Source organism: Zootoca vivipara, chromosome 7 (assembly GCF_963506605.1).
Source record: "Zootoca vivipara chromosome 7, rZooViv1.1, whole genome shotgun sequence".
Classification (NCBI taxonomy): Eukaryota; Metazoa; Chordata; class Lepidosauria; order Squamata; family Lacertidae; genus Zootoca; species Zootoca vivipara.
In genome coordinates, this window is record NC_083282.1 from 26,744,044 (window position 1) to 26,756,832 (window position 12,789).

General features: G+C 45.8%; 1 protein-coding gene across 5 annotated transcripts in view; it reads left to right on the forward strand.

The window, feature by feature from the left end:
* The first annotated feature begins 517 nt into the window (after positions 1 to 517).
* SYDE2 (synapse defective Rho GTPase homolog 2) overlaps positions 518 to 12,789 on the forward strand; it is a 52,990-nt gene continuing 40,718 nt past the window's right edge. For 4 of the 5 annotated variants that reach the window (XM_060276762.1, XM_060276764.1, XM_060276763.1 and 1 more), the window contains exons 1-2: positions 519 to 2,413; positions 9,116 to 9,814. In XM_060276762.1, the coding sequence (XP_060132745.1) occupies positions 883 to 2,413; positions 9,116 to 9,814 (2,230 nt within the window). In that variant the 5' untranslated portion in view covers positions 519 to 882. Of the gene's footprint in view, positions 2,414 to 9,115; positions 9,815 to 12,789 lie in introns of all 5 variants that reach the window. The other variant, XM_060276765.1, reaches the window with a different exon arrangement.

A 12,789-nucleotide genomic window follows, 5' to 3' on the forward strand; every position in this document is an offset into this window, starting at 1 on the left:
TTTCTCTTTTCTGATTTTCCTATGCCTGTTCACAACAGCATGTAGTGGAGAACTGCAGAAGAATAGCCAATGCTCTTGAAGAAAGGCTTGGAGACTGCTTCTGGTTGAATTTCCCCCCAAAATTATTGCAATGCTATGCTATACTGAAATGTTTAAATGTTTTTGGATTGCCTTTGAATCTTCCTGAGCCACTTGCCATCATCTCCTTCTCCTGCCACACCCTTTGAGAACCACTGCCCTACGCTCTAGCTATCAAAGGGAGAGGAGCCTCCCCAGACAAAAAAAAAGGGGGGGGGAGCGAAGCAGCCTCGGGCTAAGCCCAACTCTCTGCCCAAGTTAGGCTCACTAAGGCTCGCGCAAAGTACTGTAGGTGCATGATTAGAGGGGCCAGTTAAAGGGTTAATTTCCAGGGGAAGGAGGGGAGAGGGAGCGGTGCTCGCCCCGCCCCTGCGCGTGGGGAGGGGAGGAGGTGCGCGGGGTAAAAGAGAAAAGGGGAAAAAAACTTCGCCTCTCCTGTTGTTCTCCGACGTCCTATCCCAGCCTGTGCAGCCTCAGGGCTGGAACGAGGCGGCGGCGGCGAGGCCGTGTGCGCGAGGCTCCTGCGAGAGCGCTCAGCCCAGCTGCTGGCAGCAAAGCATGCGCATTGCAGGGCGCCCTCTCACCCCGCTCAGCTATGCCAAATATGTGGTGAGCAGCGGCAGCAGCGAAAGAGGAGAGAGAGCGGGACGCGTGAGAGAGGGGACTATGGGGCGCTCGTGCCAGCCGGGCTCCGGGCTGCAGCGCTCGCCGTCTCCCTCGGGGAGACTCTTGCGCGCAACAGCGGCGGCGGCGGCGCCCAGCAACTAACCCCCAGGCGGGGAGAGAAGACGACCACCGCCAGGCATGGCTGACCCCCTGCGCAGGACCCTCTCCAAGCTGCGGGGCAGGCGGGCGCAGCGAGGGGCGGCGGGGGAAGCCGCCGGGCACCCCAGCGGAGGCGGCGCCCTTCGAAGTCGAGCACAGCAGAATCTGGCGCGCCCGGGAAACGGGGCGCCGTGCGCTCTCGGCAGCGGCGGGGTCTTCGCGCCCCACCTGGAGGAGCCCGCGCTGAGGGAAGCGGAGGCTTGGTCCCGGCGGGGGAAGGCAGCAGCTTCGGCGCCTGAGCAAGAATCCCCCGGAGCCACCATTGCTCGCCTTTGCCCGCCGAAGAACCGCGTGGAAGGGACGCTGCCTCCGCCGAGCCCGCCGCCGGAGCTCCGTGCGCCCCCGCCGGCGGCCGAGCTCTGCTTCTCGTCGTCGTCGTTTTTCCCCCGGGAGGCGGACTCCGGCTCTGCGCTGGAGCGGGGCGGCGGGAGCGAGGAAGAGGACTACTACGACAACCACAGCCTGCCCGGCTGGAGCTGCCCCAAATTGGCGTGCCGAGCGCAGGGAAACGCCGACGGCAGCGTGGTCGTTGGTGCCGGCGGCGGCGGCGGCAGCCACAACAAGGCCAGGGCACGGGAGAGCGCGGGCAGGCTTCGCAGCCAGCTGCAGGAGGCCTATTACCTGCTGATCCACGCCATGCACGACCTGCCCCCGGCTAGCCCTGTCGTCGGGGCCCGCTCCCCGCAGCCTGTTGCCCACCCGCCGCCCTCCTCCTTCCCCTCGGCTGGAAGTAGCCACGATGCTTCAAGCTGGTCTTTCTCGTGCGGGGACGGGTCCCCGCCGTCGCGAGCGCCCGATTCCGGCTTCCAAGGCTCCGGCAGGGCCCCCGCCTGGCGCCGGGGCATCAGCAAGAGCTTGGAGAGCCTCCCCGGTGCCCAGCCGTCCGCCAGACCGCCGCCCTTGCGGAGGTGCAGCAGCGACGGAGCGCTCGGCCCCTCGCCCCGGGGCCACCTGCTGCAGCGGCCGGGCGCGAGGCAGGGACTAGGCTGCGTCCTCGCAGCTGCCGCCGGCTGCTCTGGCCACAGCAGCAGCAGCTGCGAGCAAAGCCCCGGCAGCCGGAGCGCTTGCGAGGGGCATCCGTCGGCGCTGCCGCGGGACGACTTGGACCGCTTGCTGCTTCCCCAGTTGGGCTCGGAGCTGTGCACCGCCCTGGGCGACGCGGTGGCGCTGAAGGGCTCCGCGGATACGGCGGCGGAGGGGGGTGGCGGCGGCGGCAGAAGCCACGTGCGCCCTCCGGCAGGTGCCCACGGCAGCCCCTTCAAGCCTCCCGCCGTGACGGTCCGGAAGCTGCAGAAATGGATGTACAAAGGACGCCTTCTCTCCCTGGGCATGAAAGGCCGTAGTGAGCCAGCGGGGGTTTCTTCTTCTTCGTCTCCCGCAAAAACCTCCAGGACCTGCGGGCCACCTCTTGGCAGAGAAGAGGGGCCAGCAACGCCGCCTCCTGCCCCCTTGAGGGGTCAAGGTGGAAAAGGTCTAGGATCCCCTTCAGACCAAAGAATTTTGCTGACAGGTAATGATTTTTGTGACCACCTTCCCGCTCCTCACTTTCCCACGGTTGGGGGGGTTTGCAAGCCTCCCAAAAGTTGTTCTGTTCTTTCTCCCTTTAATGGATAGTGGTGCTGTGCTTTTAACAACTGTTTGATAGAAAGAAAACACTTCAGTGCACTTTGCCTCACACTTGCATCTCCATGGTTGGGAAAAGCTTCACTTGGCTGAATTGCTTTCAGGTGCAGAAGACCTTGCCTTTGTTTATTTTAATTAAGGAGCAGGCCTACTCCAAGCCTCACCTGCACTGTTGCATTCTGCTAAAAGCAAAATAATCTCAATTTCTGGGCTGGATTGAGTATACGACTAATGCTTACGGCATGTGAAACATGTTGAATGCTCTCTGCAGTATTGCATTAAAAATAGCAAGTTTGCAATAACAGGCATGCAAAGTGTTGAGAAAGAGACCAGGCTTTCGTAAAGTTTGCATGCCAAATACTAATTTGCAAGTAGCGTGCGGGATTCACATGAAGGGAAAACACACACACACACACACACAAATGAGGTCACTTGTGTTTGCAGATCAAGACAAGTAGGTTAGTTAAAGAAAAGGAGAGTACATGTAGAATAGGAAGAAATACTGTACACTAGCCATAAAGGTAAAGGTAAAGGGACCCCTGACCATTAGGTCCAGTCGTGACCGACTCTGGGGTTGCGCGCTCATCTTGCATTATTGGCCGAGGGAGCCGGCGTATAGCTTCCAGGTCATCTGGCCAGCATGACAAAGCCACTTCTGGCGAACCAGAGCAGCACACGGAAACGCCGTTTACCTTCCCGCTGTAGCGGTTCCTATTTATCTACTTGCATTTTGACGTGCTTTCGAACTGCTAGGTTGACAGCCATAACTTCTCTTTATTCCAGTGCGCAAGCTGGAATTTTTTTTTTAGCTCATTTATGTCCCACTCTCCCATTGGGAGAGTTAAGCAGTTGCATAGACTGCCCCCATTCAAATTCAGCAAAACTTTAAAATGCTTGCCTTTGGCTCTATTGTATGCTGCCATTAAAATATTAATTAAGGGTTGGGGGGGAAGGAAAGGCGTAATGCTTCTGAGCCTCGATTTCTCCAAAGGTAAGTTGTGGGAATGGCTTTTCCACATCAAATATCGCTGCAGGTGGAAAGCTGGCATAGCAAGGAGAGAGGTTCTATCCTAACATTTCCCCTTGCATGCTGTTTTTAATGTGCAGGGAGCTTTCTTTTAATTTTAGGCTGGGAGAAGAATTGAAACACTAAGGACTTGCCACAATTGCAGCATTTGAGCCTGGTGCAGCAGTGCAACCCCTTTCTCTGGTGTAAGAAAGCCTTGAAGAGGAGCCTATCTGGCACAGTGCTACAGTACTCTAAATCTGATGGGGAGGAGCTGCCTCTTAACAGTCCTCATTTTACCCCAAGTTGCAGAGGAAAGAGTTGCCCAGTAGCACTTCCCCTGCTGCAAACACAATGTGAAAACTCATCCTTGGTGTGGAACTATTTCTCTCCCCCCCCCCAGCAATTTGTCTCTCTCCGCCCCAGTTACTGTTTTAAATTGTAACCTCTGCATGAAATCTTAACAGACTTGTGACACTTATTAACCATAAATGTTTAGTTACTCTTTGAGTACAAGAAGTATCATGGAAAATACTTCTCTTTTTTATCTCTCCCTCCCACCCCTGAAATCTCTGCCCAGTGGCAGGTTCACAAGTACACCTCCTCACAATTCTGGTGACAAAACAAAAACAGGGAGGAGTGGAGGGGGGAAGCACAGTGGGGTGGGGTGGGGAGGAACATGTCAAGCACCACTGCCTCATTTATTTCTATTGGCCCTGAGGGGGTGAAACATTCCCAGAAGGGTTGGCAAATCAACATGGGCGCTTCCAGAAAAATGCCTCCCTTTTATACATTAATCTCACAACGTGTTGCTAAACCATGTTAATAACTCACTTATTAAAGTACCCGTATATGAAGTAAGCTTCCAGTTTCCAGGTCCCTTGGTGTTTAATTTCTCTGTAAAGTCCACATTATTGTGGATAATCCAGTATTGTATGTAGAAATGAGAAGCGACAGATCGGAATAATAAAAATAAATAATCGGAAAGTGCTTAATTAGCTTTTTCTGGGCAAGCCTATAGTAAGTTTCCTTTGTGAAATACTTCCAAGTTCAGCAGAACATTGGGTTGGATCCCAATTGAGTCGCGCTTAGAGCAGCCCCATTGAGTTATTTATTTAGAAGATTTTAAAAATGCTTAATCAAAGAGCTTTCTAATTTAGATGGTTAGCTTAGTTGTTTTGATTGGTTTATCCTAAGGAGAGATACAGTCCTTTCCACCTGTTACACCCATCTTTGGCCATCTGTGTTGTTCTGGACCATTTTCTGCTGTATCGCCCTCTGCTTAACATCCAAGAAACAGTACAGCTCAATAAATCCTATATTGTATTTCCTTATTTAGTTTCTCAAGGCAAAAAAGTGTGGGAGAGACAAATATTAAAGATGCTAGTATGGGGTACGATGGCACCCACTTGAAAACAGTTGTTGCGTTCTGTACTAAATCAAATTTCAAGGCGCCTCCACAGTGCCCAGGTCACCAAAGAAATCAGTACTTAGCACACCACTGACCACATTCTGTGACAATTAAAGAAAGCCCTGTGTACCTGCTATGTCTTTAAAGCACATTCTTTCACTCAAAGTAATTCTGGGCGCTGTAGTTTATTCCTCACAGAGATACAATTTCCAGCAATCCTTAAACAACAGTGCCCAGAATTCCTCGAGGAAAGTAATGCATTTTGCATGTACTCTAAAGGTACAATGTGTGCGCAGCTGAGTGAAAGTATTTTTGAAACAGGCAAATTATGTCAGTGTAGACCAGGGGTAGGCAACCTAAGGCCCGGGGGCCGGATGTGGCCCAATCACCTTCTCAATCTGGCCCGCGGATGGCCTGGGAATCAGCGTGTTTTTACATGAGTAGAATGTGTGCTTTTATTTAAAATGCATCTCTGGGTTATTTGTGGAGCATAGGAATTCGTCACACACACGCCCCCAAAATATAATCCGTCCCACCACATGGTCTGAGGGATGGTGTACCAGCCCATGGCTAAAAAGGTTGCTGACTCCTGGTGTAGACCAATGTTTCCAAAGTTCCCTGGGGGGAGGCGCTGGAATGATCCAGGGGGGCAGTTGTAGCCTTGGGTGCAATTGGGATGGGGCGTTGAATAAAAATAAGGGGGCAGTAGAAGCATGAAGAGAAGAAATTTTTGAAAAACTACATGTTTCATCTGTTGTTTACAACTACATCTTTATTTACTATGTTGTAGAACGTAGGTAGAAATATAGATACATAAAAGAACACAAATTTGTTACTGCATCTTTCTGTTTGTTTGGGTAAAGAAGGTAGATTTCCAGGGGGGTGCTGGGTAATGTTTTGTTTTTTGTTTTTTCCTGAAAACGGTTCAGTAGGCTAAATACTGTAAGTTTGGGAACCTCTGGTGTAGACCGAGGCATGCTTCCTTTGAAACCAAGCCCCATTGCGTTCAGCAGGATTTACTTCCAGGTAATAAGATCACACAATTCAAAGATTATACAGGGTTTGAATATATTTTCTTCATTGCATCTTAGCACCCCCCCGGCCCCCCACCTTAAATAACTTCTAATTAGGATTGCTGCAATAAATCTACAGGATCACTGTGGTGCTTTGCCCTTGTTAAACTTGTTTCTGCTGTTTTTGAAAACTAGACATAGCCTTAGGTCTGGTTTGTACATGTGTGATTAATGTTGAGTAGCTATGGATATGAGTTATGTGTTGAGAATCTGCTCTCCGGAGGGCTGTTAGCTTTCCTAACTTGTCCTTAGTGGAGGAGGGAAAACCACCCTTTTAATATAGGGTGGACATTTGTGAATTGCTTCACAGTCCTACAAACACAGAGATGTGTATCTTGCTAAGGTGCCCGGTTGTAAAGAAACAGACTGCGCAGGAAAGGGGATTTCAGCAAGTGCATCTGTCAAAATTCTAATTTCTACGGGGCAGTTAAAGAGAAGGTATTCTCCTTCTCCTCTGCAAATGTTGCCCCCAGGGGCAGCTCATGACAACTGGCCCACAGTACCCTCAAGTGGCCCGTTCTCCAACAGCCGTGGTGTTAACAGTGCTTGTGTGAAATAGTCACTTGCATTAGCAGGTATCGGTGCTTTTTATAATGAATGAACCAGCTTGTAAGTTACCGTAAACCAGGCATCCCCAAACTTTGGCCCTGCAGATGTTTTGGACTACAATTCCCATCTTCCCCGACCACTGGTCCTGTTAGCTATGGATCATGGGAGTTGTAGGCCAAAACATCTGGAGGGCCGCAGTTTGGGGATGCCTGCTAAACGTTAATAACTTATTTACTGTATTCAAATACTTCTCTTTAACAGTGTGTGGTCTCTAATCTTAACTGAAAGAAGCAGTTGCTTTTTAGTACAGTTTCTTTCATGTTTTAACTTTTCCACATTCGTGTGTGCGGAATACCTGCAGTGGAAAATGCTCTTCGAGGGTGCCTCCCCAGTTTTGTTTTAAGTTCTGTTTTAGGATTATGCCTGGTTTAAAGTTTCATTGCTCTAAATCCTCCTAGATTTATTGCAAAACACTGCTTCAGAAAAATATAATTAGCCAAAGCATTCTAAGCATTGGTTGCACAATAGTACTACATTCTGTGTATTGTTTTACAGACATGGGAAGGTTAAAATGCACATAATTACAAGGTGCCTGTTAATTGTACAGACTTGAGTAGTCATAGGAAAAGAAAAAGTCTTACTCCAGAAATCTGGGTTGAGATGTAAGAATGCTTCTTGCCCCATACAGGGGTGGACTTTAGTCTTTCAGGTTTCAAGTAATAACAAAATATATAAACCAACATAGTGAGTGATTATTATTAGTAGTAGTATTTTAACAAAGAACTTATTCATTTGCATTTTTAAAAACAGACAGAATGAATTCTGTCTGCTTAAATAGGTTGTATGGAGGCATGGGTAAAGTTAAATAAAGTAAAGTTCTGTTCTGTTCTTGGTCGTAACCTTGAGTTTGATTGACTGATGGGAATTGTTCTGCCTAATGGCTTTATTTTTACAATGTTTTTTTTTTTTTTGCCCAATAACCTTAAATATTAATTTGTTCCATAGGGAGACAGTAATACAGCGAAATTTTTCTTAAACCCGGCTCCTATATTCTAGTAAAATTACAGGATTTTTCTAGTGAGTATTTGTTTAGCATATGGACCAGGCACCCCCAAACTTCAGCCCTCCAGATGTTTTGGACTACAATTCCCATCTTCCCCAACCACTGGTCCTGTTAGCTAGGGATCATGGGAGTTGTAGGCCAAAACATCTGGAGAGCTGCAATTTGCGGATGCCTGATATGGACTGTTGGGGAGGCTTTGAGCATTAGGTGGTCTTCTTAGTAATGGCAGTGCAGTTATGGAAGGTGATGCCCCTAGGTTCAACTGGCAGCCAACATTGTCCACCTTGACACAACCTGCTGAAGAACTGCCTTTTCCACCAGGTTTTAATATAGTAGCATGCTTGGATCTCAAGTAGCTGGCCAACTGTTCTTTTTTATTATTATTGCATTGCTGATACTGTATTTTGTGTTAATGTTTATTGTTTTGTGTATTTACTGTTGTAAATTGCTCTGGGGTCTTAGGACAAAGGGCAGGATGCCAGTGAGAGAGAGATGTTCCTGAGGAATAATTGCAAGCGGCCAGAAATGGAGTAAAAGGGAACCTTCACCATATCTGGAGGAACGAGAAGACATGAAACACTGAAATAATACATGATTAAATGATTGCATCATTTTTTCCTGTGCCCCTTATATATTATTCACAGGGAGCATAGAAGTTTTAAAAACATCCCCCCCCCTTTTTAGAATAAACGTTTGTTTTATGAAACATAGGAAGAGTAACATTTGTAAAAATGCATCTCAGATAAATCTATTCTTTGGTTATTTACTTTCATCCCAGAAGGATGAAAGAATCTGCTGGGCAATGATAGCTACATTATAGCATGCTCCCTAACTTAATGTTTATCAAGCAGTAACTGATATTGGGGGGGGGGGGAATAGATCCTTTTCTCGCTGTGTCTGCACACTTGGAATGTGATACAAGTTCAGACATGACTGTCCTACCATTTGTAGTTATTTCAAGACTTTTATTGCAGTCGGATCTGTGCATCTGGTCAGATTTGAATATTTAGCCATCAAAATATCCCCCTCCCCGCCCACCATCCCTGTTGTATATTGAAACTGTGTGGAATGCCTGTATGCTGAGCTATGCCTGTACGGTATATGGATATAATGTGTGTATAATGTATAGCTACAGAGTTTATGTAGTTCTTTGATTTAAAAAAAGGGGGGGAAGTAAAAAATCAAAGGAGTTCTGTTTCCATCAGAGCTTTACCTTTATGTCAGCCTTTGCCAACCTGGTGCCCTCCAGATGTTTTGGGCTCCAATTTCCATCAACCCCAGCCAATAAAGCATGCTGGACGGGCTGGTGGGTTTTGTAGTCCAAAACTTTTTGGAAAGGCACCAGGTTGGCAATGGCTGCTTTACGTCTATGAAACAGAAGCTTTTTTCAGGCTTTCTGGACACTTGCAATGTGGTGCTTTAGACCACCCCACCCCACCCCCATTTCAATTTGCTCTCTCTGTTTCCCTTCCCCCTGTCCTTTACAGATTTGATTGAAACAGTGTACATACCGTCAGTGAGCCGAAGAGAACTTAAGAACTTCAAATCCACCGAAGTCGCTGAGTGCAGGCCTCGGATTGCCAGCATCACCGTGTCCAAGAAACGTAACTGGCTACATCAAAGTTCTCCAAGGGTGCCCAATTTGGAAAAAGGAAACTCATATAAGAAAATTTCAAGAGAAACCCACCAGAGACAGAAATCCCCCAGCCCATTGCTTGAGCCGAAGATGCCTCACCTTTTCCCCAAACTTCTAGGGCACGAAAGCCCTAAAAGAAGACTTGGTTGCGTACGAGCTGTTGAGAATGGGTCAAGCTCTTTGGCACCGCGAAACTGTGCTTTAGATTTTGGGGATGATAACGATGCAGATGATGAAGGAGAAATATGGTACAACCCTATCCCTGAAGACGAGGAGCCAAATTTCTCTGGTTTTAATGCTGACCATTTGGACCCTCAAGCCATTAATTCCAAGGTGCCTTCCGGGAATGACTTGGTTAAAGTCGTAAGGCCTAACGAAGGCCTTGCACATGTCTTCGACTGTGTCGGAAACGCTCTGCCCAGGGAAATTAATGAAGTAGATGGTGTACATTCCATGGAACATTTGCAAGTACTCAAGCAAAAGACTATGTGCAGTATTCAGACTGGGTTTGCGGTGGAGGATAGCCCTACATTAAAAGGTACTTTGGGAGGTAAGAGGAGTACAAACATTTAACCTACTGCGATGATGTTAAATTTTACATTTCATAAGGTGGTACTAGCTATCATTTCAGGGTAAACTGCAAGTCCCATTTCTCTGGAAGTTCAAGTCTTACGCAAGCATTAATTCATTCGTACAGCTTGATCAATGCATCTTCATTCAGAAGTGAACTGATTTTTTAACCAGACTTACTCTTTTAGAAAGCTTTATTTTCACTAGGCCTACTTTGGGTTTCTTCTGTAACGAATTCTGAAACTTTCATTTGCTCAGGTAGAAACATCTCTCCCATTCGTTCTTCTAGTAGGTTTGCGGAAACACTATTTTCAGCCACAATTGAGAATTAGTTATATCCTACAATATGAGATCTGCCGTTGATTTTTGTTTGCGTAGAACTGACAACATTTTAATTTTTGTTCAGTTTTAGAACAAACTATATAACACAAATTGCCCATTACAACTTACTGAACATTTTTCTTAATAGTGCTATCTATAGGGATACACCTAACATTGTTTCTGAATTGGCATTGCTTCTCAGAGTTTTTTTTAAAAAACAAAAACAGAAAACATGGAGTGAGGAGGGGGGATTCCATTTTCTGTGTGCTTTTAATTTCTACAACAGCAGAATTATGCTTTTCTTGAGACATACTGTACTAGCTATTTTTTTGTGGCTTCTACTGAGTTCATCGTAATATATATTTTATTTGCAAGCTGGGAAGGTGTAAATATGACCGCTGTAGGAAATCTACATGCATTTTATGCCATGTTTCATGGATTAATTTCTTAATACATATATAGCTCCCACTACCGGTAGTATTGGCAGAGGACTTGTGATAGAGTATAGTTTGTTTTTGAATTAAGGGAAATTATATAGAGGCTTTCAACTCACTGGGGAAAATTTGTTGCTTAACTAAATCAAGGTAGGTTCATGATTGTGGTGCCTATAATGAATCCTGGTGAAATTGATTGCAAATTTATCCTATACTGTTCCTTGTGTATTGAGTTAATGAATGCAGCCTTGGCTCTGTGTGCATTGAATAGTAATCACATTGAATGCAATAATTGATGAAGAGAGTCCCTGCTGTTACGTAATTGGCTTTATTGCTAAGGAGTACTTAGGGATTCTTTTAATCCTGTTAAGGTGTCTACAGTTAATTTCAGTCAAAGCTGAAATGACAGCTCCTCCAGACAAAATTGCCACACACAGGGCAGCAGGGCAAATAAATTTGTTTGTATGAATGTGTAGTACTGAGTAGCACTGAGTAGCACATGCAGTTACTCTGAAGTGGTACGTAAATGTCTTCATGGCTTTCAATCATAGCTGGTTGTTATTGTTTTCTGCCTAGTGATTTTCTAAATATTTTCCCCCAAAAGGAAATCCTTTGGGTGGGGCAGATGCCAGCTTATGTATAGTTTTTATGCTGAGTCCTGATTTTGAAATACTTTCCTGGTCCATAATTTACCTGTTTCCATAACAGCACAACAGATTTGATTGTTATATTTCCCAGAATATCTTTTAGCAGATCTGGAATATCATCTAATCCTCCTTGTTGCCCAGTAATGGGGACTAAACAGCTTAAGTGCTGCATGCAAATGGGATTTTGTGTAGCGCTTCTTCAAGGGGACTTACTAATAAATGTCTTTAATATCTTTCCAGGTTCTGATTTGCACTAAGTATGATTTTTATTGTTACTTTTCTGCAAATCAAGATAGGGCTGCCATCAAACACACTGTTCCATATCAAGCTTTGCATCAACGTAAGGGAACTTACCTTTCCTGCCATTGCTCCACATTGTTGACTGTTGCTGATGGGGAAAAAAAACCACAAAACGTGATGTTGTCAGGACACGGGATAACTTTTACTAGCCAGTGCAAAAGGGTGAACTTGGCATGGTTGTGCTTTGTCCATTTTTCATTCGACTCTTCTCCCTGACTTTTAAAACCAGCAAGAGGTAGATGACATACTGTCGCCCCTTTACAAAGAGAGCAACTTTCTCTTCCAACTCTGCATGTATGTTTCTAAACCTGGCAACAGAACCATCCCTCCTGAAGGGCTACTGAAAAAGAAGTCTTGAACTGCATAACCGCAGAAAGACTGCTTGAGTTGGCTTCTCAGTAAGCGTCACATTGTTTAATACTCATCGTGCTTTCTAAGTCACTCACATTTTACTGTTTTATTTTCTTGGTACAGAATTCTCCTGTATGTGCTATGCCATACTTTTTTTTTACCATTCCAGAATTAAGAAGCAGGCCTCTCGTAAGAAAAAACAGCAATCCTTAACTGCCTGTCTCTCTGCCTGCCATAGAGGAAATCTCTTTTTTAGACAATTGCAAGCTTTCTGAAAATAAGTGTCCCTTTATTGCTATTTCCATCTTAACTATAGTGTTTGCTGCTGAGGTTTTCAGAGATAATGTTTACTGAATTATACCTAGCATCCTTGAGACTTCCTCAAGTCATAAAAAAGGGAGAGCAGTATTTTTAGTTCAGGAGGTACTGAAAGGAACATTATTTGCATTCCATCCTGCAGCCAAGTAGTCCATATTTAGATAAAAAAGCTTTCTGTTTTTATCGTAATGTGTTGCCTTTTATATAAGAATTGCAGCTTTAGAGTTTGTAAGGCTTTCTGTATGAATGTGTAGCTGTGGGAGAAGAAAGATAAATAGCCCTGCAGACTTCCTTCGAAAACAGAAGGCTGGTGCTTTTGATCACAATTTTATATACCCAGTTTGCATTAGACCAAATGAAAGTGTACAGTCCAAGGCAATAGCTGTATCCGTTTAGTATAACTGGTGGCGGGGGAGCATGTTGAGGACTCTTGAGTATTGACTTCTGGGGTTAATTTGAGTCAGCCTTTCTGCATCTGAGCACAGTTGTGTACATGTTGATTTAATTAGGATTGACTTGATGGATTAAATAGACTTCGATTGAGTAGATGAAGATTGAGTATAGGAGATGAGATCTGACTTTAT